Raw genomic sequence first — 23,329 nt, forward strand, 5'->3', positions numbered from 1 at the left:
GTGAATTGAAAAAGGGCCACGCAGCTTTTGAGTCACTTTTAAATGTGGTCTGCAGTTAGCCCTTTTATGTCGACAGATATACGTGCTAAAGCTGGTTGAAATGTACCTATCAAGTAGGGCTCCACAAAAAAATTTCGAAATTACAAATCGAATCGAAATCGTTGAGTGGAAACCGTTGGTTCGGGTCCACGTGGACCCGTGGTTTCTTTTTTCTCAAACCGAACCAAATCGTTTCAAAATAGTTTGGTTTAGGTTTTGATTTTCAAAAACCGCACAAAATCGAACCGAACCGTTTTTAAATTTTTTAATTAAAAAAATAATTTTATTATCTTAAAAATCTTACAGTTTTCACTTTTCAAAATAAAAAACCAATTTAACAATACAAATTACAACTAACTTATTGAAATAATCATAGAAAGTAAATTAGGTTCATCATTATTGACATATGATTTAATAGGTTCACGACACATGTCATCGCTTGATATCTAAACTAAACTAAAATTATTCCAAAATCACATGAAATGAAAAAAAAAATTTAGCAATCCAAATCATAATTTAGCCCCCGTTTGATTCACATTATTTGCTCATTAAAATGAAAAATATGACCGTTATCCATCACATCAAATCACCATATTTGATTTTCTATCTCTACTATATTTTTCATTCTCATTTTTTCATTAATGTATATCAAACGGGGCCTTAATAAAACCACATCAGTAAATCACGTCCAAAGTTTCAGAAACCCTAACATAAGCTCTTATTTTCCTAACATTTGACGCTTGTCTACCACCGCTGAACGAATCACCAGTCGCCTTTACCTGTTAGTCTACTAATATTTTCTTGAATCGCCTCTTTCTCTCTTCTCTTTCGATAAGTCTTAGATTTTTATTTAAGCCATTTTTCTTTGTTCTTTCTTTAATTTTTTTTTAACTTATTATACATTTGTAAGTTGTAGTTTAGATAGAAAAATGATTGTTTGTGTGCTTAGATAATTAATGAACTTGTTTTTTATTTGAAAAGAACGAATGACGAAGCGTATTGATTGTATGAAAAATGTTAAAGTTCTCTAACTAGTACTACTACCTTTTACTTTACATCTCATTAGAAAAATAAAAAAGAGTTTTAACTAAACTATAATAATAGAATGTAACTCTATATTTACCAACCGTTATATAACAATGTGAATGTCAAACAAGAAAGAGTAAGTAAAAATGAAGAAATATGTATTCGTTCTATTAACATCTTTTAGCAATCAATTTTGAAAATAATTTATTTATGTGTTCCATAGTAAATATGAATGTAATTTAATATTTAACATTATTAGTTCTCGTTTACACTTATATTTAACTATGTTCAATACATTATTATAATGTCGAAAGGCAAACCGCGAATTAAAACCGAATCAAACCGTAAATTATGTTTTGGTTTGATTTGGTTTGAAAAATAAAATGGTTTGATTTGGTTTGAAAAAATTTCAAACCGCTAAAAATGGTTTGAGTTGAAAATATAGCACAAACCGTCCAAATCGAACCGCGTCCATCCTACTATCAAGGCACACTACGTGCTAACTAAGTGTTATCATACGAGTTTTGAATTTGCACATAATATTTGGGTGTATGTAATATGTATAAAATTTAATGTACATTACGTGGATTTCGTGCTAACTAAGGCATTATAACACAAGTTTTGAGTTTGCAAGTAATATTTGAAGTGTATGATATGTGTACAATTTTTTATGTACATTGCGACACAAGTATTTATATTGTCAAAAATCAATTTTATGAATAAAGTAAATTCTAAATAGATAGTCAAGCACAAACGTCTTCTTAATCGATAAACGACGAACCATGTTAGAGAGAACTGATTTGAAAAAGTTGTTGATGCGAACCCGCGTAGCACGATCACTACCAAACCAACAACAAATTGAGAATCAAACCCAAGAAAATCAAAGACAAGATTTTGGATTAAACCCAATAAACTGGAACCAAGCAACTCGAATCGCCGACAATATACGGACCTCTTGATTACACAATTTAAATGAATCTCACCCGGTTGATTTGAACATCACAAGATTAATCTTGATAAGTTCACAAGCTGTTCAACGAAGAACGAGAGAAAGCAATTAATGCCTCACGAATAATATTCAATAATATAAGAGTTGTAATGTTTTACAATAAGGAATAAAGTATTTATATTATTCTAGAGAACCTAAGTAAACTAGGAAAAATATCTAAGAATAATACAAAATTCGTTCACAATAGCCTAATATGGTAAAAATCTACTAATAACGAAATTCTATTAAAATAAGGAAAAAAAGGCGAAATTTGGAAAAATTCGCCTCGGAATTTGCCTATGCAGCCGCATAGCTTTAGAGCACGCGGTCGCATAGTGCAATTGGTCTGCGACTTTGGGACTTCTGCTGGGTATATGCGACCGCGGGACTTTAGACCTGTGCGGCCGCATGGTTTAATGCTCCAGCTCCGTTTTCTTAAGCTTTAAATATGTTGATCCAATACTCTTCGAACTTCATCCCCAACACGAAACTTACTCCATTTTGCATCTCGAACATTGCTTCATCAACCGGTTGCTTTGACGAGCAGTCTCATCGCCTCTTTCACGCGCTTGGCCCTCGATCGCGTCATCGGCCCCTCGATTATCAACGGATCTTTCCTCGAGCTCAACTCTGGACTTGACTTTGGTACTTGTGCTTCCTGGATCACGTCATCCCCTCCCTCTTCGAAAAGATTTGACCTCGAATTTGCACCTACATCGAAAAGAGATAAGTCAGAAACATTGAAAGTTGCATAAACACTATACTCACCTGAAAGATATATCTTATAAGTGTTGTCGTTGATCTTCTCAATCACTTGGAACGGTCCATCTCCTCGTGGCAATAACTTTGATTTTCTTTGCTCTGGGAATCGCTCTTTTCTGAAATACACCCAAACCCAATCTCCTGATTCGAAAGTGACATATTTCCGACCTTTGTTTGCTTGTGTTGTGCGTTGATTGTTCTTCCTCTCTATTTGTTCCCTTACCTTTTCATGGAGTGTTTTCACCAATTCAGCTTTCTTTTTCTCATCCAAGCTACCTCATTCATTCACAGGCAAATGTATTAAATCCATAGGTGTTAAAGGATTAAAACCATAAACAATTTCAAATGGTGAAAACGACGTAGTAGAATGCGTGGCCCTATTATATGCAAACTCAATGAAAGGCAAACATTCTTCCCAATTCTTAAGATTTTTGTTAACCACAATGCACAATAGTTGTGTCATTGTTCTATTCACTACTTCAGTTTGACCATCGATTTGTAGGTGGCAAATTGTAGAAAATAATAATTTCGTGCTTAACTTATTCCACAAGACCCGCCAAAAGTGACTAAGAAACTTAACATCCCTATCGGACACAATACTTTTGGGAACACCATGCAAACGCACTACTTCTTTGAAAAACAAGTCCGCAATGTTAGTGGCATCATCGGTTTTGTGACATGGTATAAAGTGTGTCATTTTACTAAACCTATCCGCCACACAAAATTGAATCATGCCCATTTTTAGTCCCACCAAACCTAACACAAAATTCATTGAAATGTCAACCTAAGGTTCGCTAGGTACCGATAAAGGTGTATAAAGTCCATGGGGCAAAACCTTTGATTTAGTCTTCTTACAAGTTATTCAATGACTACAAATTCGTTCTACGTCAATCTTCATTTTAGGCCAATAAAAGTGTTCATTTAAAATGTCTAAAGTCTTTGCTACCCCCAAAGTGGCCCATTAAACCCCCACTATGTGCCTCCCTAACCAACAATTCACGCATTGAGCAATTAAGAACACATAATTTATTTTCTCGAAACAAATACCCCTTATGCTTAAAGAACTTGTCAATAGCCCCCTTATTACATGAATTGTAGACGCTAGAAAAATCAAGATCGTTTTCATACATGTCCTTAACATACTCAAAACCAAATAATTTCGCACTTAAAGAAGTGAGAAGCACATACCTTCACGACAATGCATCGGCTACTATATTTTACTTACCTTGTTTGTATCGAATGACATATGAAAAAGTCTCTATGAATTCCATCCAACGTGCATGTTGTTTGTTCAACTTACCTTGACCCAGCAAATGTTTTCAATGATTTATGGTCGGTGTGAATAACAAACTCCTTTGGCCATAGGTAGTGTTGCCATGTCTCCAAAACTCGAACTAGAGAATAAAGCTCCTTATCATAAGTAGGATAGTTAAGAGCTGCCCCACTTAGTTTCTCGTTAAAGTATGCTATCGGCCTCTTTTCCTGCATCAAAACTGCTTCAATACCTATTCCTGATACATCACACTCAATCTCGAAAGTTTTGTCAAAATTAGGAAGTGCTAAAACATGTGCTTTACATAAACATTCTTTGATGGTGTTAAATGCATGTTCTTGTTCTACATCATTGAAACCCAACGCTTTTTTTGACAATTTCAGTTAGTAGTGTGGCAAGTGTGCTAAAATCCCTAACAAATCGCCTATAAAAACTAGCTAACCCATGAAAACTCCTAACCTTGATTATGTTTTTAGGTGTTGATCAATCTTTAATAGCTTTTACCTTTTCCTCATCGACTTCAACCCCATTAGCACTCACCACAAATTCTAAAAATATGATTCTATTCGTGCAAAATGTGCACTTTTTGAAATTAGAATAAAGTCGTTTGTTTCTTAAAACCACAAGCACACATTTAAGATGTTCCAAATGCTCTCCTAGGTCCTTGCTATAGATTAGAATGTCATCAAAGTAAACTACAACAAATTTTCCAATGAAAGCACGCAAAACATAGTTTATTAATCGCATAACGTGCTTGGTGCATTTGTGAGGCCAAAAGGCATAACTAGCCATTCATACAGCCCATATTTCGTCTTAAATGCTATTTTCCATTCATCACCCTCCCGCATACGAATTTGATAATACCCGCTCTTAAGGTCAATTTTAGAAAAGATGTAAGCACCGTATAATTCATCTAACATGTTATCTAACCTAGGAATTGGGTGACGATATTTTACTGTAATGTTGTTGATAGCTCGGCAATCCACGCACATCCTCCAAATTCCATCTTTCTTTGACACCATCAATACGGGTACGACACATGGACTCATACTCTCCCTTACATAACCCTTGCTCATCAACTCCTCCACTTACCTTTGAAGCTCCTTTGTCTCCTCCAGATTACTTCGATAAGCTGGTCAGTTTGGAATTACAGCTCCAGGTATGAAATCAATTTGATGTTCGATCCTCCTAATGGGTGGCAATCCACTAGGCACGTCTTCCGAAAACACATCGTCAAATTCCTGCAATAAAAAAGTAGCCAAACTAGGGAGGGATGTGTTAGACTTCTCAAAATTAAGGAGTGATTACTTATATATCAAAAGAATCATTGGTTGTCTCTCCACTATTGCCTTTTTCAATTCACTCCCTTTTGCAAAGAAATTAACTTTCGGCTTTTCTCTCCTCTCGGAAGACTCTCTTTCTTTTCTCTCATGTGACCCCGCTCTTTTTTCTTCCTCACCGGTCACCTCACTATTTTCTCTCTTTTTCTCTAACTCTCTCACTCTCTTTTCTTCCTCATTTTTCAATTTGATTTGGTCCTCATACACTTGTGCCGGTGTTAATGACGCAAGAGTGATAGACGTTCCCTCTTTCACAAAACTATATTTATTTTTATACCCATCATGCATTGTTTTCCTATCATATTGCTAAGGTCGCCCCAACAAAATATACCTCGCATGCATAGGTACAACATCACATAACACCTCATCATGATACTTCCCAATAGAAAAATTAATCAACACCCTTTTGTCACCTTAACCTTCCCACATTCATTTAACCATTGTAACCTATAGGGTCTAGGATGTTTTAATAGTGTTAATCCCAATTTTTCCACTACATTAGTGCGAGCAACGTTTGTACAACTTCCACCATCAATTATTACACTGCATACCTTCCCATTGACGTGACATCGTGTGTGGAATATATTTTTCCGTTGCTGCTCCAGGTCATCCGCCTTGATTTGAGCGCTAAGTGCTCGCCTCATGACCAACAACTCCCCAACTGCATGCTCCGTGGTGTTTTCCTCGTCAATGTCCTCCAACTCCGGCATGTCTTCATAATCACCTTCACTCTCGGTCTCCACTTCCCCGTTGTCTCGCAAAATCATGGTTCTTTTATTTGGACATTGTGAAGCAATGTGTCCAACTCTCAAGCAACGAAAACACTTGACGTCCCGATTCGTTGATGGCTGGGTTTCTACCTGTGGTGTAGTCTTGCTAGCTCCTTCCTCCTTTCCTCCCGGTACCTCCGGTCTTGCTCTTGCATTAGCTCCATCTCCTTTATTATTTTCCTACCTCGGCTTCCAAGAAGGATTAGAAACCGAAGTTCCACTTTGATACCTTGTTGTCCCCTTTCGTTTCAATTGATTTTCCACCTTCATGGCCACATATAGCATGTCTTCAATCTCCACATAATGTTACAATTCCACTACATTGGCAATGTCCCTATTCAACCCCCTAAAAAATGGAGCCATAGTGGCTTCCCTATCCTCTTCCACCTTCGCCCTAATCATAAGCATCTTCATCTCCTTATGGTAATCCTCTACGCTCCTAGCGCCTTGATATAGATTTTGTAACCGTTGATGAAGCTCCCGGTAATAGTGATTAGGTACAAACCGTTTCCGCATTAACATCTTCAACTCCTTCCAAGTATTTATAGGTTGTGCCCCAATCCTCCGCCTCATCGTTACCACTTGATCCCACCAAGTTATTGCATAGTTGGAGAACTCAAGAACCGCAATTTTCACCTTTTTCTCCCTCGAGTAATTGTGGCAATCGAATATCAACTTAATCTTCTTCTCCCACTCTAAGTACGCCTTCGGATCACTCCTCCCTTTGAAAGAAGGAATGATCATTTTAATATTTTCCAAACTACCATCCAACTCGTCTCCACCAAGATTCCTACCTCTCACACCTTGCCTAACGCCTCTATTCCTAACTCTTCCAACCTCCGCATCCACAAGTGGATCCTCATCAAATCCACTATCAGCCTCAAAGTCACCCTGATCATCTAACCTAACTTTCCGCCTCCCATTCCACTGTGCATTATTGGCTCCCCGTCGAGGATTAGCAGACATTGGATTAGGCCTATCTAACCGCACATCCTGTCGATCCAACTGATCCCTCACGTCCCCCATTATCCTTTCCATCCACAGTATCGATTCAGCCATCATGTTAAGTTGATCATTGTTCCTACCAAAATGTGTTCCTTCCATGTTAGACATCCTATAATCTAACTTTTTTCTGCCTCACCAAGTTCACTCGGAATTCACTCAATTTGGCTTTTACCCTCAATTGATCTTACCACTCTTTCTTTTACCGCTTGTTGCTTGCACTACGTTTTTCAAAAAACAAATTGGAACTCAACCAAGGAATTAGTCTCGTGAAACCCAAACCGGATGTGAGTGAGATTACAAAACAAAGAAGGACTCGAATTTTGAAGTTTTGAAATTCAAGAAAGTGGTTCTGAAATTGATTTGGACTAAGAAAGACAAATTAAGAAAACAAGGGACTAATTTGCAAATAAATAAAAAAATTGAACAGTAGACGTGAACAGTACTTTTTCGAATTTTTTTCTGCTATTGTACGATGAATAGTACGATTTTTTTGGACCCGGACTTTAACTACGATACCAACGAAAGAAACAGAAGTTGTTTTGGATTCTAAATGAGCCCAAATTTTTTTTTGAAGTTTTAGACGAAAAGAATTTGGATCAAAGACTCAAGAATTTTACTGGACAGAAGAACGCGAAGAATGAAGAAAAACTAGAAACAAAGATTCAAGAAGAATTTAAAAGGGATATAACCTTGAATTGGAACCTAAGCTCTGATACCAACTGATGTGAACACGCGTAGCGCGATCACTACCAAGCCCACAACAATTTGAGAATCAAACCCAAGAAAGTCAAAGACAAGGTTTTGGATTAAACCCAATAAATTGGAATCAAACAACCCGAATCGCCGACAATATGCGGACATGTTGATTACGCAGTTTAAATGAATCACACCCGGTTGATTTGAACGCCACAAGATTAATCTTGATAAGTTCACAAGTTGTTCAACGAAGAACGAGAGAAAGTAATTAATGTCTAATGAATAATATTCAATAATATGAGTGTTGTAATATTTTACAATAAAGAATAAAGTATTTATACTATTCTAGAGAACCTAAGTAAACTAGAAAAATTATCTAAGAATAATGCAAAATTCGTCCACAATAGCCTAATTATGGTAAAAATCTACTAATAATGAAATTCTATTAAAATAAGGAAAAAACGCGAAATTTGGAAAAATTCACCGCGGACTTGGCCTATGCAACCGCATAGCTTTAGAATATGCCGTCACATGTGCAATTGGTCTGCGACTTTGGAACTTCTACTGGGTGTATGCAACCGCAGGACTTTAGACCTATGCGGCCGCATGGTTTAATGCTCCAGCTCCGTCTTCTTCAGCTTTAAACACGTTGATCCAATACTCTTCGATTTTCATCCCCAACATGAAATTTGCTCCATTTTGCATCTCGAACATTGTTTCATCAACCGTTGCTTTGACAAGCAATCCCATCGCCTCTTTCACGTGCTTGGCCCTCGATCGCATCATCGGCCCCTCGAATATCAACGGATCTTTTCTCGGGCTTGACTCTGGACTTGACTTTGGTACTTGTGCTTCCTGGATCACATCAGTTGTTCCATGCTAGTTACTTATTCAAGTAAATACTTTTTGAGAACATGAATGTTGAAACAGGAAATATTTTTTGTATTGTACATATGGCCACTTATAAGTTTCAATAACAAAAAATAATAAGTGTAAAAGTGTGACAGAATCTCCTCATTTCAAAATAAGTTAAGCAAAATATTCGGAGATAAACGATCATCAAATACTGAATGTACTAATTAATAGAAGATCGGTGATAAGACCCAAAAAAGGATGAGAATATAAGTACAATAATAAGCAAAGATTCAATGCAATTAAAAAGTGGTGTAAAAAAAAATATATGTTTTGAACATAATCACTATTCTAGTACTATCTCATATGTACTCCAAATGAACCTCGATTATACGTCTCCCATGTCGTTTAATATTGATTGGTATACTAGTGTCCCATTGTCCTACAAAAAAGTGAAGGACTTGTTTAATATTGGCCATTTGAGTTATCTATGTGAGGAACTCTACGTATCTTATTTCTAGGAGGTCTTCTTCCATTGAAAGGTTTTTCAAAAAATCTATTTATTCCGGTGTGAATGATAGACAAACCTATATTTCTTGATTTTAATAAGATTCTTTACAAACGTTCTTTCTATCTATTATTATCTAAAAATATACTTTCCCAGTAAATGGGGCTCAAACAAAGCTATAGTATTAGGATTTTGCTATTTGTTCAGAAAAAATGGTAGAAGAAGTTGTCGAAATGATGCATAGGGAAAATATTGGATAAAAAATTGATTGTGTTTTAAATTGATAAATGATAGAGTGTCAGGTGACATTATATAAAAGATTATGTAATCATTGTTGTACATATAGTACTGTCCATAGTAGTATTAGACAAATTCCAGCGACAAAAAAGTGATGTTGGGAGCGTGTATATTATTCGTTGTTTTATAATTTTCTTATGTTATTTTTAATCACACATTATCCGTCAAAATACTATTTCAAAATGCATTTTTCATTAAAAAATGAAGACCAAACATGCTCTTAATTTGTTTATTAAAATTAAAAGGGTAAATTTGTCTTTTTAATTATACAACTTTAACAAGATTTTGAGATGAAAACCATTCGTGATAATGAATCATATTAATTAATTAAGAATATTGTTATTTATACAGAATGAAATTATATAATGGTTTACATATAGATAATGTGTCAAAAAAAGTATTTATTTATTATTATTATTTTTAAAATTTGGTTGAAGAAATTCCGATTGAGTTTTTTCTTTTAATTTGATGGAAGAAATTCAAATTCAATCACATCTCACCACATTATTTGGCCCTTGTTTGAGCCATATTATTTTCATAAGCATGTATTTTTTAATACTCTATTGATGAAAAATGTGTATTTAAAAAATAAGAAAAAGTTTGAAATTTATATGTAATATTATTTTATTGAATAACATGTGGTTGAAATAATATCAAATTACTGTTTAACATATTTTTTTGAAAGAATGTGGGTCAAACATGTGCCTGTATGCAAACAATTATGTAAATCATTGTGTATATGTAGCAGTAGCACAGTCAATTAATTAAGGGTTGATGTTGAGTTTGTCAAAAAGAAAAAATGGTTGAGAACAAGATAGTGAAATGTGTTAAAGGTTTAGAGTTGTAATTGCAATTTACCTTTTCAATTAGGGGCGTTTGACAAAAAATAGTATATTTTAGTTAAAGTTGATAAAGTTTGTAGTTGATAAAGAATAATGCTATTTAATTTTATTGAGGTTATAATCTCAGTTCTATGTGATGTTAGGTAAATGACTAAATAGTTTTACTCATTGATAAGAGGTATGATCCTATGGCAAGTGTAATTAAAATTAATATTTAGGCTCCGTTTGGGAGTGATTTTGATAATTGATTTTTTGATCGTTAGGAGAAAAGTGGGGGTCACCTGTGAGAGAAGAAGTCAAACTTTACGGCTGGAATAGTAAAACAACGGTAAAAAAATCAATTTTTTTTTTTGTGAAAAATTACTCCCAAACGCCTCTTTAAAGTTTTATTAAACAAAAGTTAGTCTTAGTTTAACTTAGCTAAAAGTTAGATTTTCAATAGATGTTAATAAAAAATTGATAAAATATATAATTAAAAAGTTATAAAAATTTGTGAATTCAATGAAATGTATTTTTGAAAATGAATTTGGAGAAAAATATGCCTTATAAAACGAAGGTCAAGTAAAGACAAATTTGAGGACTATTAATGCAATAAACTTATAATGTGTTACGATGGTGTTTGGTGGTAATTAAAATTAGATTTTTTTAGTAGATTGTGATAGAAGTTTCTGAAATGTGTGGTTGAAAATGAGTTAATTATGTCAATAGTCATTGAACTTTGCAAAAGGTTTTTAAGGGGTCATTGAACTTTAAAAATCACCTAAATGGTCATTGAACTTTGCAAAAAGTTTCCCAGAAGTTACTGAATTTTAAAAATCACCTAAATGACACTGAATTTTGCAAAAAGTTATCAAAAAATCACTGAACTTTCTAACCCCTAAACCACCTTAAAGCCACCATTTATGGACCATCAAAATCCACCCTTCGGCCACCTTGGCCACTGAACCGACATACCACCTTGAAGCCCTCGCTTCCCTCTTCGCAACTCACACAAACTCTGGCCATAACACCAACCGATTTGGTCGAAAATTCAAGACAAAATGGGATGACCAAGCACAAAAAATGGCCGAAAGTGTTAAGAGTCACCACTTTTGGACCACCAAAACTCTACCCTTCGGCCACCTTGGCCGTCGGACCGACATACCACTTTGAAGCCCTCACTTCTCTCTTCGTAACCCACCCAAGCTCCGGCCATAACACTAACCAATGCGGTTGAAAATCCAAGCCAAAATGGACAGCCTGGAACATTAAAAAATGAAGATTCCGGCAATTTTTTGTACTTCCGGCTACCCATTTTGGCTTGAATTTCTGACTGCATCAGTTGGTGTTATAACAGAAGATTGGGTGGGTTGCGAAGAGGGAAGTGAGGGCTTCAAGGTGGTATGTCGATCCGACGGCCAAGGTGGCCGGAAGGTGGAGTTTTGGTGGTTCAAAAGTGGTGACTCTAAACTTTCGGTCATCTTTGTGCTTGGTCATCCCATTTTGGATTGAATTCCTGGCCAAATCGGTTGGTGTTATGGTCGGAGCTTGGGTGGGTTGCGAAGAGGGAAGCGAGGGCTTCAAAGTGGTATGTCGATCTAGCGATCAAGGTGGCCGGAGGGTGGATTTTGGTGGTCCATAAGTGATGGCTTTAAGGTGGTTTAGAGGTTAGAAAGTTCAGTAATTTCTGGGAATTTTTTTTCAAAATTCAGTGACTTTTGAAAATTTTTTTGCAAAGTTCAGTGATCATTTAGATGATTTTTAAAATTCAGTGACCCCTTGAAGATCTTTTGTAAAGTTTAGTGACTATGGGCGTAATTAATCCGTTGAAGGTATCCACCTTACAGTGACTAAATCTTGGAGTCTACAACTTGGTTCCTCAAGCTGCAGACAGATTAAACCGCAAGTTGTGCCCCAAACTGATCGGTGCTCAAGAGCTCCCTAACTGATCTGTCAAAATTACAAGCAAGTCGTACTTTCCATCTTTCCTGCCTTCCAAAAGAGCTCTTCGTGCCAGGAGAATATTTGAAAGAGCGAATCGAAATCACTACCTATGATCTAAGCGCACTCGTCTTTGAAAATCTGATTTTAAACAGTAGCAATATAAAGAATGGGTGGCCGGCGAAGATTTCAGAGAGCGAGAAGCGCGCCCGTCATCGGCATGACGCATTTGAAAGCGAATTTGATGCCTATTTATTTGAAATTTGAGGTTTCAATCATTTTACGGTTTCGTCTCTATCAAATTTTGGAAATTCCTGCGACAGAGGCCGGCCGCGACGACTACCTCCACAAATCCAACCACCTTCCTGCACAGCCAAGCTTCAGTTCGCCACCTAGGTCTGTTATATTTATCCTCTTGATCTTGTTTTCATCTATTCTTTGAATCAAACAGTAACGTGGACGTTAAGTTATTGAATTTATACTATTTGAGATAATTCTAGAATGGGGTTTCTGTAAATATAAATATTTGATCTTTCTTCCGAATGCTGTTGCTGATCAATGTGAACCATATGTTACGCCATTAACATGGAAAAACAGAGCATAAATTTTATCTGAAGAAATCTCAATTTAGTTAATAGCCATTTGAAATCGGTCGATCACCAAATACTCTCACCTATTGTTGATCAATGCGATTCGGTTTAGGTTATTCTTCCATGGATTTGTTGCTTCTATTGTCATGCTGCTCATGCATTTCTTTCCTTCTTCCACAATGAAAAATTGTTAATCTGCCTCTCATAGACCATACCGTTGATAATATCTGCAATTTTTGTCACTTCTCTGATGATCTCTGGTGTTATTATCAGGGACATGATTCCAATTCTTTGCCTCCGAAATAGCACGAATGTGTTTTTAATTTAGATATAGGAGAATATTTGAACGTAAGAAGAATGTATATAGATAATTAACACACTTTATTTTGGTTTAATGACGATAGTTGACATGTAGTATTATATTACAGAATTGTTCAGCTCTTGAGAGAACCATTATGCTGCCACACAACCACAGGTACCGAACTCTGTCTTTGAATATTATGTTGCAAATGCTTACAGTTATGCAAATTCTTTAATAAGCTTTAGAAGAAAATAGATTCTACAAGTTCTGTTCTTACTTTCCCTTATATCCGTTTTCTATATAAATATCATGCTATTTAATTTAGACACTGGTGGTTTTTTCCAGTCGTTGATAGAAGATGGCAGAAGCTGAGGATATTCAGACTCTTGTCTGTGACAATGGGACAGGAATGGTTAAGGTACCAAACCTAACTTTTAAAATTAAATTATTTAGCACAAATATTATTTTAATAAGATATTTTTAAGTTCCATTCTGTTGGTGTTGCATTGACTTAGATATTGATGTGCTACCTATGATCAGCTGGATTTGCTGGAGATGATGCTCCAAGTTTTTCCTAGCATTATTGGTTGCCCACGTCACACAGGCGAGATGGTCAGCATGGGCCAGAAAGATGCTTATGTTGGGGATGAAGCTCAGTCAAAGCGTGGTATCCTAACTCTGAAGTATCCAATTGAGAATGGCATTGTGAACAATTGGGATGACATGGAGAAAATTTGGCACCACACCTTTTATAATGAACTTTGTGTGGCCCAGAGGAGCATCCAATTCTACTCACTGAAGCTCCTCTCAACCCTAAGGCTAATCGCGAGAAAATGACGCAAATTATGTTAGAGACATTTAACAGTCCCGCCATGTATGTTGCCATTCAAGCTGTTCTATCCCTATATGCAAGTCGTCGTACAACTGGTAAGTACTTGGGGGTGTCTTCATTATTACATCCCATTAATGAGAAAAGAAATTGTGCATTTTAACAAACATAACTTCCAAGTATATTGAAGGTCAATATGCTGTCAAGTGGCTTAGCAATTGTCCACTAGATACAGATTAAAACAAATGCTGCATGTTTGCTACAGGTATTGTCTTGGACTCTGGGGATGGTATCAGTCATACTGTTCCAATCTATGAGGGGTATGCTCTACCACATGCTATCCTATGTCTAGACTTGGCTGGTCTTGACCTCACCGATCACCTCATGAAAATTTTAACTGAGCGTGGCTATTCCTTTACCACCACAGTAGAACGTGAAATTGTGAGAGACATGAAGGAAAACCTTGCATACGTTGCTCTCGATTATGAGCAGGAGTTACAGAATGCCAAGATAAGCTCTTCTGTCGAGAAGAGTTATAAGTTACCTGATGGGCAAGTGATCATTATTGGGGCTGAGCGTTTCCGATGTCCAGAAGTTCTTTTCCAGCCTTCGATGATTGGAATGGAGGCTCAGGAATTCATGAAACAATATACAACTCTATAATGAAGTGTGATGTGGATATTAGGAAGGATCTTTACGGGGGCGTTGTCCTGAGTGGTGGTTCTACCGTGTTCATGGGTATTGCTGACAGAATGACTGAGGAAATTTCTGCTTTGTCTCCCAGCAGCATGAAAATTAAAGTGGTAGCTCCACCAGAAAGAAAATATAGTGTGTGGATTGGTGGTTCTATTTTGGCATCCCTAAGCACCTTCCAGCAGGTGAGTTGCATGCAGTTTTAATTTAGAATTTTGGTCTAATCTGTACAGCGTTTCGAGGGAAAGGCCTCATTAAACATATTTTGGCTAAGCTTAAAACTTACTTTTAAGTAAATTTACTTCTTTGGCTTTGGAAAACATGCTCATATTTAATGTATTTAGGGAATGTCTTTACTCTTAATGCAGACATGGATTGCAAAAGCAGAATATGATGACTCTGGACCTTTCATTGTACACCGCAAATGCTTCTGATTCTTTGGTATCAACGTGGGAAGAGTAACAAGCTTTGTTTTAATATATAAATCCTACTTACAGGTTCACTTTAACTCCTATATCAAAGAGCTGAATAGCAAATTTTCAATTTTAGTCTATTGGGAGAAATTGTACATTCTTTTGCCCTTCAATTCTAATTCATTTTTATAAATACCACTAATGCTGATGCAATTTTTTGATCTACAGAGAAATTCAACATGTTATTTCCTTCTTCTTAGGTGAGCCACGTCTAATAAACTTGTTTGATATATAGTGCTAGATGTCCTGATTCTACAATGAGTAAGATTAACTTCATACTCTGGCGGAAGTATTTTTGGAAACTGATTTTATTTGTTTTAGAATATGTGGTTAAAAATGGAGAAAAATTACGTAGAAACGTGAAAAATGACTTCTCCTTTTTTTTTTTTTTTTGGTTTGGGAGAATGTGTGGTTGAAAATGAACTCTCCTCCTTTTTTTTTTCTTCCCTCGCACAAGCATTTGTTCTTGAAATGCAATTTGCTAAACCAACTTTTCCATCCTTCTTCTCTTTTAGATTTTCCTTTGGGAAAATTAATTGGAAGAAAACTTGAAGCACTGATAGTTAAGGCAACCGCATGACAACATAGGAGCTGTATTCTGAGAGCTTTATATTTTGACCATATTAAGATTAATCTCCTTGATCCTGAGATTAATTACATAGGTAGACCTCATAAATAATTGATATAAACTGGTCTTTGGTATGTAGTATTAGAAAATATTGAAATGCATTCTCTTGCGCGTGTAGATCAATATAGTTTTGGACAATGACATGTTTAGTACATAGTATTGAGGGATACTTTGCTTTTAACCAATAAAACTTGAACTTATTTTTTTCTTTCCATCTAAACCAATCCAACATGACGAATATGTCATGGGAATGCAATATTATTACAACTGAATAATTCAAAGTCAGCCTTAAGTAAGGAGAAATACTAAATCAGACAACTTATGGTGAAATTTGAAGGTAAGATCTTATAATTTTGATCCAAAAGTCCATAGATTCAATCAATTATAATATTGGGAATTTATTAGGATTAATTATATTGTAATGGGAACAAAATGATTAAGCATGAGAGTGCAATTATACGTGTGCCATGAGAGTGTGTGCACTTTAAATCGAAACCTTCTTGCCCCACATTATCATAACATGATACAGATATCAAAAAGAAAAAAAAAAAGAAAAAGAAAAAAAAGAAAAGAACAGTGACAATTTTATCTAATTTGTTGTATTAATCAAATCAACTTAAGAAAACAGACAAAAATGGAACCCACTATGCCTTAATTTCATCAGCATATGTTAAAATTAACCTAGAGAAAATGGCAGACCAAGAAATCATGGTGATCAAGTTTCTACTTAGCCATAAATTTCATCGTTCATCATCTCTTCAGACTGTGATGATTGTAATAATGAGCTCCACCACTTTAGTAACTCTCATATTTATCCAAATTTCACCCTCCCCTTAAGGTAACAAAATGTGTGGGGCTCGAATAGTCAGTGCAAAAAGAGTACTGTTTGGATTCAACGTGACTGTATAATCGAGTTGTGTTGAACTTGATTGCAGAAACTTGCAGCGTGCGTTATACTATACTAAACGACAAGATAGTCATATCAAAACTTGGACATGTACGCTCCCAACCCTCCATTCTCTCCACCTCCACCATCCTAGGTAACAAAATGCGTCGGGACCAATGGTCCAACAAGAAATTCATAGTTCATTAGACTCGGGCTCCAGAATCGAATTATTCTAGGTTCTAATGTAGAGATTTGCAGCTTGAGTTGTGCCGTCCGAGAAAACAATACAAGTCATCATGAAATCGGGTCATGTAAGCTGGGACCCGCGCTCCCACCCCACCCCTTCCCTTCCCCCACTATCCCGCTAAATTCAAAGCAAGAATCCAAAAGTACATTAAAATCAACCTTGGGAATAATTCAATGTTGCCCACTCTATAGAACACTAAAATGCCTTGTGTAGCTAGTGTGGGCCATGTGAAGAAGAAGGCAAATGATCCAATGCCAGTCACAGTAGACATCTCGTGTGTATACAGTGCAGATATATGTTGGATTGTCTGAAATTTAAATAACTAGAGTTACTATTTTTTGAGGAGTGGTGGGGATCTGAATAATGGGGGGAGGTAAATGGATTGGTGGCAACCAATCCATTTGTTTTGGGAACTAATTGACAAAATAATCTGATTATAATTAATTAATCGTTTTGTGGTTGGCTTATTATATCGGGCATGCATTAATATTGCCAGTTGAAAAGTATCCTATGCTTTCATGTTTCTTCATTCTTATGATCATATTGCATCAGAATTTTACTGTTTCTCTGCTCGGAATTACTCATTTATTAGCTCTGATATAACTATCCAGAACAATAAAGGAGATTTTAAATGTTTTTACTTCCTCAATACTGTCGAATTCAGCACATCGAACATATTGTTGATAAATACTACCCGTGCCTTGAATACAAGTCCGTTAAATGTCTTTGGAACATCAGATTTTAGATTATCAGTCACTCTCTGACCAAAAATAAAAAATGCTGATAATCTGGTGTAATTGATTTATTTTTTTCCCCCCAGTTTTTTGAAGAAAAAACACAAGCAGAAATTATTTGCATGCAAAATACTTTCTTTCATTGTGAATGATGAGTTTGGAATATGAAAAACCAGATAACTGCAAGCTGTAAATGCTTTCTCCCCCAATCTCAATAGCCAACAGCATGTGAATAGATGCAGCAGAGTTAGAAGAATGAAACTCAAAAGTGATCACAAGCACAAATTTTATTTGTTTGTTTAATGTCTGACTGTTGTGTGTGTGTGTGTGTGAGTTACACAGAAAAAGGAAAAGAGAAGTAAAAGCTCACAAATTAAAAAGGGTTACTGTTGTTTGCATTGGATCCTTCACCAAGGTATAGAATAGGATTGAAAGCACAACCCCTTTCACTCTCTCTCTAGTTTCTCTCTTTCTCTCTCATCCACGATATTGGAAAAGCTAAAAATCTGAAGAAAAAGTCAACTAAAATAATCAAAAAGTTGCTTATTCGATGATTACATCCTTCAACACCGTAGCATTTACTCTATTTATATAAAATTTCCTATCTTAGGCTTATTCTTCATTCTTCACGTTTCTTATAGTTTGTTTTATTCCTACAAAACTTTACTCATCTAACCTCTTATTTTCAGTATTTAGCATTCTTGAATCTTCATTTTTCTTTATGGGTTTGCCCAATAAATCGAATATGTTTCTCTCCAAACGAGATTTTCAGGCAACGAACTGTAATTTTTTCCAAGAACTCGAGCCTGTGAAAAGTGGTGCTTCAAGAGAAGAAAACCAAGTGAAAAGTGCAGTCTTTGGAAAAGAAAAAGAAGTGAAAAGTGCTTTTTCTTTGAAGATTAAAGCATTATCATGTCCAGGAGAAGTAATCAAGGTTGAGGAAGAAGGAGATGGATACTGTAAAACTCCGACAGCTTTAACGGAGCATAATAAGATCCGATTAAAATGCCCACCAGCTCCAAGAAAACCCAAGTCACATCCATCTACAAAGAGATCAAGAAAAGATCAAATTTTACTTGATCTATCCAATGAAATTGAATCACTTTTTCCTCCAGCTCTTCTCAAAGATCTGCTTAGTGGTAAGATCAAGAAAGTTAGGAAAGAGAGTGGGATAATGTGATTTCTCTTTAGTTTGTAATTTTTTTGGTGTGATGAATTATTTAATGCAAAGTTCCACCATGTTTATTTGTTAATCTATTATGTAAAATTCATGCATAACTTCGAATCAATGTCAGATTCTCTAACAAAGACACATTCATAGGCTAGTAGCCGGATAAGACGGAGAGCCAGTGTTCTTCGGAATGACTTGGTGTACTAAAATTTGAATTCATTATTCATAACCTTAACGCACTTTGTTGTAGTTAAGTCATCTAAGACTTTAAATTAATACTGACTTATTTTTGTAGAGAGGAGACGTAAATTTGTCGATGCTGATTGTTCCATGTAAGAAATATACACTGATCTCCCCAAGAAAAAAACTTGTTCTATGATTGTTTGCAGTTGGTTGATGAAAACAATGCAATGCAAAAAAAGATTGGGGAATACTATCTCATGAATAGAAAATGCCATTTAAGAGAAGAATTTGACCAGACATTATGTTAACTATTATGTTATTGCAGCATGATTCCTTTTCTCATTTGCCACAAGTACATAGTGTCCCTAATTTCAAGGTCCTTTCACTGGGTATATTCTTTTTCTTTTTAATATCCATCTTTTGTCAAGGTAGATGCTGAGGGGGTCAAAATAAAGGAAAAGGATGGAGGTAAGGGGGCCTGCTTCATAAGCCTTGCCAGGTTAGAGAGGAAGTGGAAGCGGAAGCGGGCCCCACTTTTTTCTTTTTTTTTCTTAAATGCATGTGGGGCTTGACCCCTACAGTGAGGGGCTGTGAGGCCCCTATGAACCGAGCTCCTGTACGTGGAGCTCAATCCCAAAATAAATTGTGTTAAGCAATCTGCCGACTTATCATTTTTGTTAGCTAGAATGGCTGGATGAATGAAGTCACTAACATGATTTACTCAACAAAGTTGTTTGAATAATTTTTGACCATTTAGAGTGCGTTTAATTTGTCGTTTTGAGTTATGTTCAGTTCTCTAAAACACTCATAACGTGTTTAGTATGTTATTTTTAAAATTGGTTTTTCAAAATAAGAAAAATTTTACAACATAAAATTCAAAATGACTATTTAACGTTTTAAGTGTTGACAAAAAACTCAAAATAAGAAAAATGAACTTAAAAATTTCTCAAATTAAAATAACTAATAAAATCACACAATCTATCCAAATACAAATATACATCTCTTAATCATTTTCTCTCTTTCAATTTATTATCTACAGATAATTTCGATACGATTGTTGTAGATATACTTACAATGATTCTCTTTTATTTCTTTTATTTTTTTATCACAACTTTGAATTTTATGTTTTTTTTTAATCACATATTAGCATAAAATTGATATATTCCACTAAATAATCAGATTAATTTAATTGGAAAAGAGTCATAAAACTATTTCTAAATTTTTTTAAACTAAACGCATTTTCTAATTTTTAATTTGACAGTTTTTAGAATGACAAAATCAAACACTTTTTGCAATCTTAAAACAACCCCTTGAAACAGAAAATAGAAAATATATTAAAAACTGAAAGAAAAAAATAGAAATGCAAACAAAATGCACTCTTAAAGTTCAAGGACCATTTGCGAGCAATGCATAAAGTTCAGGGACAAACTACATTTTTAATTCTAAGTTACGTTTTTCTTATATTCCCGGTTTGGTATTGACTAAAATATTAATTTTAATTTGAGTCAAAGTCAATAATTAATGTTATTTAGATTCACAATTTTTCAATCACACATTTTATCAACTTTTATTAAAATCTACTAAAAATTTAATTTTAATTCTCACTAAAGAGGGACTATGGCCTATTTTGGTATACATTAATGTAAAAATGATAATGAAAAATATAGTCGTTATGGACCCCACACAAGAGATAGAAAGTCAAATATGATGGCTTAATTTGATGAATAAAGATCATATTTTTCATTTTAATGGACAAATAATGGAAAATAAACGGGCTATATATATAAAGACGAATGGAATTGACAAGGGCGATCCATTTGTATCTACAATTCTCTCGTTTCTGGTCTAGCAAGAAAGGGCATTGGAAATTATACACATTTTGTTAAGGGAAAATTGCAGCCGAGATACCAAACCTTTCATTTATTAGCAAACTTTGCCCAAACTTTTAGATTGTGCTACCGGAGGTACCAAACCTTTCAAAAATATGCACCGAAGGTTCAAATGGATGGAAATCGTCCATTTGACCATTAGTTGACCAACAAAAGTAAATTTTGACCTATTTTGACTAAATTTGAAAGGGTAAAATGGTAACTTGATAATTACCATATTAAATAAATTGAAAAAAAAATCAAAAAAATAAAGAAAAAAATCAAAAAATTAAGAAAATAAAGAAAATGGTTGTCTTCTTCACCCCCACCCCTAAACCAACCACCAGTAGGTCCAGCAATGTAAGAAAACCATTTTCTTACAAGAAATTTTCCATCTTCGTAATCAATCATTTTCTATGATGCGAACAATGTTTCCTATATTGAAAGTCGATTCCACTACCCAAATTTCATTATGCTTTTTGTCAGTGAAAATGGTCCAAATTCCAAATTAGCCCAAATCTCTTCCCTCATCCGCCCCGGATTTCTACAGACAATGAGCCATTGGATCCAATTGGAAAAAAATAAACACCATAGCCGCTTTCTTTCTGACTGAACCCAAACCAAAGACTGCCGCCACCGACTAGCAGATTTATTTCCTGACGTCGTATAGGCTCCTTCCAGCATTTGAGGACTGAGGTAAATAGGGTTTTTTATTTTTATTTTTATTTTTATTTGAGGATTGAGCTAACTGGGCAGGAGCCAGTGGGGTAGGGTGCGATGGGGTGGGAGGTTGAAGAAGAAGGCAGCTGTTTAATTTCTGTTTTTTGTTTTGGATGGGGTGGGGTGGGATAGGGTGCGTGCGAGTGGGGGTGGGATGGGTGAAGAAGAAGAAGATGAATAGTAATTTTTTATTTTAAAATATGGTAAAGTTGATAATGTTCCACTCCAAAAATGTCCTATGGATATGTAATGGAATGGGCTAGCTTTTCAGCCCAAATGTACAGATCGGCGCCTGGAGCAGGCAACGATGGTGGATTCTCTCTTCAACCCTAAATTCCTCCTAAACTCTCTCTCTCTCTCTCTCTCTCACGCCCAGACACAGTGACACAAGGAAGAAAGAAATAAAGTGGATGATTCGGATAATTAAAAGGTCAAGTGTGAAAAGAAGCAGCCTAACTGCCATTTTCTCATCAAGAACAAAACCAGGTGAGGTTATTAATTTTCCCTTTCCCCCTTTCATTTTTATTTATGTCATACGTGTCAAGTTCAACACGCACGAATGCCTATTAGGAAAAATTGCAGTCGAGGTACCAAACTTTTCGTTCATTAGCAGACTTTGCCCAAACTTTTAGTTTGTGCCACCGGAGGTACCAAACCTCTCAAAAATATGCACCGAAGGTTCAAATGGATGGAAACCGTCTGTTTGACCGTTAGTTGACCAAGAAAAGTAAATATTGACCTATTTTGATAAATTGAAAAGGGTAAAAAGGTAAAAGTTACTTAACCCTATAATAAAACAATTAAAATAAATAACTAAAACATAAAAATAAAATAAAAAATTACTATTTATCTTCTTCTTCACCCACCCCACCCCCACCCGCACGCACCCTACCCCACCCCATCCAAAACAAAAAATAGAAATTAAACAGCCGCCTTTTTCTTCAACCTCCCCACGCCATCGCACCCCACCCCATTGGCTCCTGCCCAGTTAGTTCAGTCCTCAAATAAAAATAAAATAAAAAATCCTATTTACCTCAGTCCTCAAATGCTGGAAGGAGCCTAGACGACGTCTGGAAATAAATCTGCTAGTCGGCGGCGGCAGTCCTTGGTTTGGGTTTAGTCAGAAAGAAATCGGCAGTCGGTGGCGGCAGTCTTTGGTTTGGGTTCAGTCAGAAAGAAAGCGGCTATGGTGTTTGTTTTTTTCCAATTGGATCCAATGGCTCATTGTCTGCAGAAATCCGGGGCGGATGAGGGAAGAGATTTGGGCTAATTTGGAATTTGGACCATTTTCACTGACAAAAAGCATAATGAAATTTGGGTAGTGGAATCGACTTTCAATATAGGAAACATTGTTCGCATCATAGAAAATGATTGATTACGAAGATGGAAAATTTCTTGTAAGAAAATGGTTTTTTTACGTTGTTGACCTACTGGTGGCTGGTTTAGGGGTGGGGTGGAGTGGGTGGGGGTGGAGAAGACAACTTTTCTTTATTTTTTTAGTTTTTTGATTTTTTTCTTTATTTTTTTGATTTTTTTCAATTTATTTAATATGGTAATTATCAAGTTACCATTTTACCCTTTCAAATTTAGTCAAAATAGGTCAAAATTTACTTTTCTTGGTCAACAAATGATCAAACGGATGGTTTCCATCCATTTGAACCTCCGGTGCATATTTTTGAAAGGTTTGG

General features: G+C 35.6%; 1 protein-coding gene and 1 pseudogene across 1 annotated transcript; one reads left to right on the top strand and one right to left on the bottom strand.

Moving 5' to 3' along the window:
• Positions 1-2,576: 2,576 nt before the first annotated feature.
• On the bottom strand, positions 2,577-4,534 carry LOC111392229. The gene is made up of 6 exons (XM_023017518.1): positions 4,531-4,534; positions 4,116-4,431; positions 3,762-4,003; positions 3,208-3,571; positions 2,822-3,087; positions 2,577-2,764 (listed from the first exon to the last, which is right to left on the bottom strand). Exons 1-6 carry the CDS (start codon positions 4,532-4,534, stop codon positions 2,577-2,579), a joined length of 1,380 nt encoding a protein of 459 aa, XP_022873286.1.
• Positions 4,535-12,441: 7,907 nt separating this feature from the next.
• On the top strand, positions 12,442-15,362 carry LOC111393242 (annotated as a pseudogene).
• The last annotated feature ends 7,967 nt before the right edge of the window (positions 15,363-23,329 follow it).

The sequence above is a fragment of the Olea europaea genome, chromosome 4 (genome assembly GCF_002742605.1).
Source record: "Olea europaea var. sylvestris chromosome 4, O_europaea_v1, whole genome shotgun sequence".
NCBI lineage: Eukaryota > Viridiplantae > Streptophyta > Magnoliopsida > Lamiales > Oleaceae > Olea > Olea europaea.

Coding starts and splice junctions, on each gene's coding strand:
- LOC111392229 (XM_023017518.1), bottom strand. Junction 4,004..4,115: donor AAAACATTTGCTGGGTCAAG/GTAAGTTGAACA, acceptor ATTGTCGTGAAG/GTATGTGCTTCTCACTTCTT. Junction 3,088..3,207: donor GAATGTTTGCCTTTCATTGA/GTTTGCATATAA, acceptor TGAATGAGGTAG/CTTGGATGAGAAAAAGAAAG.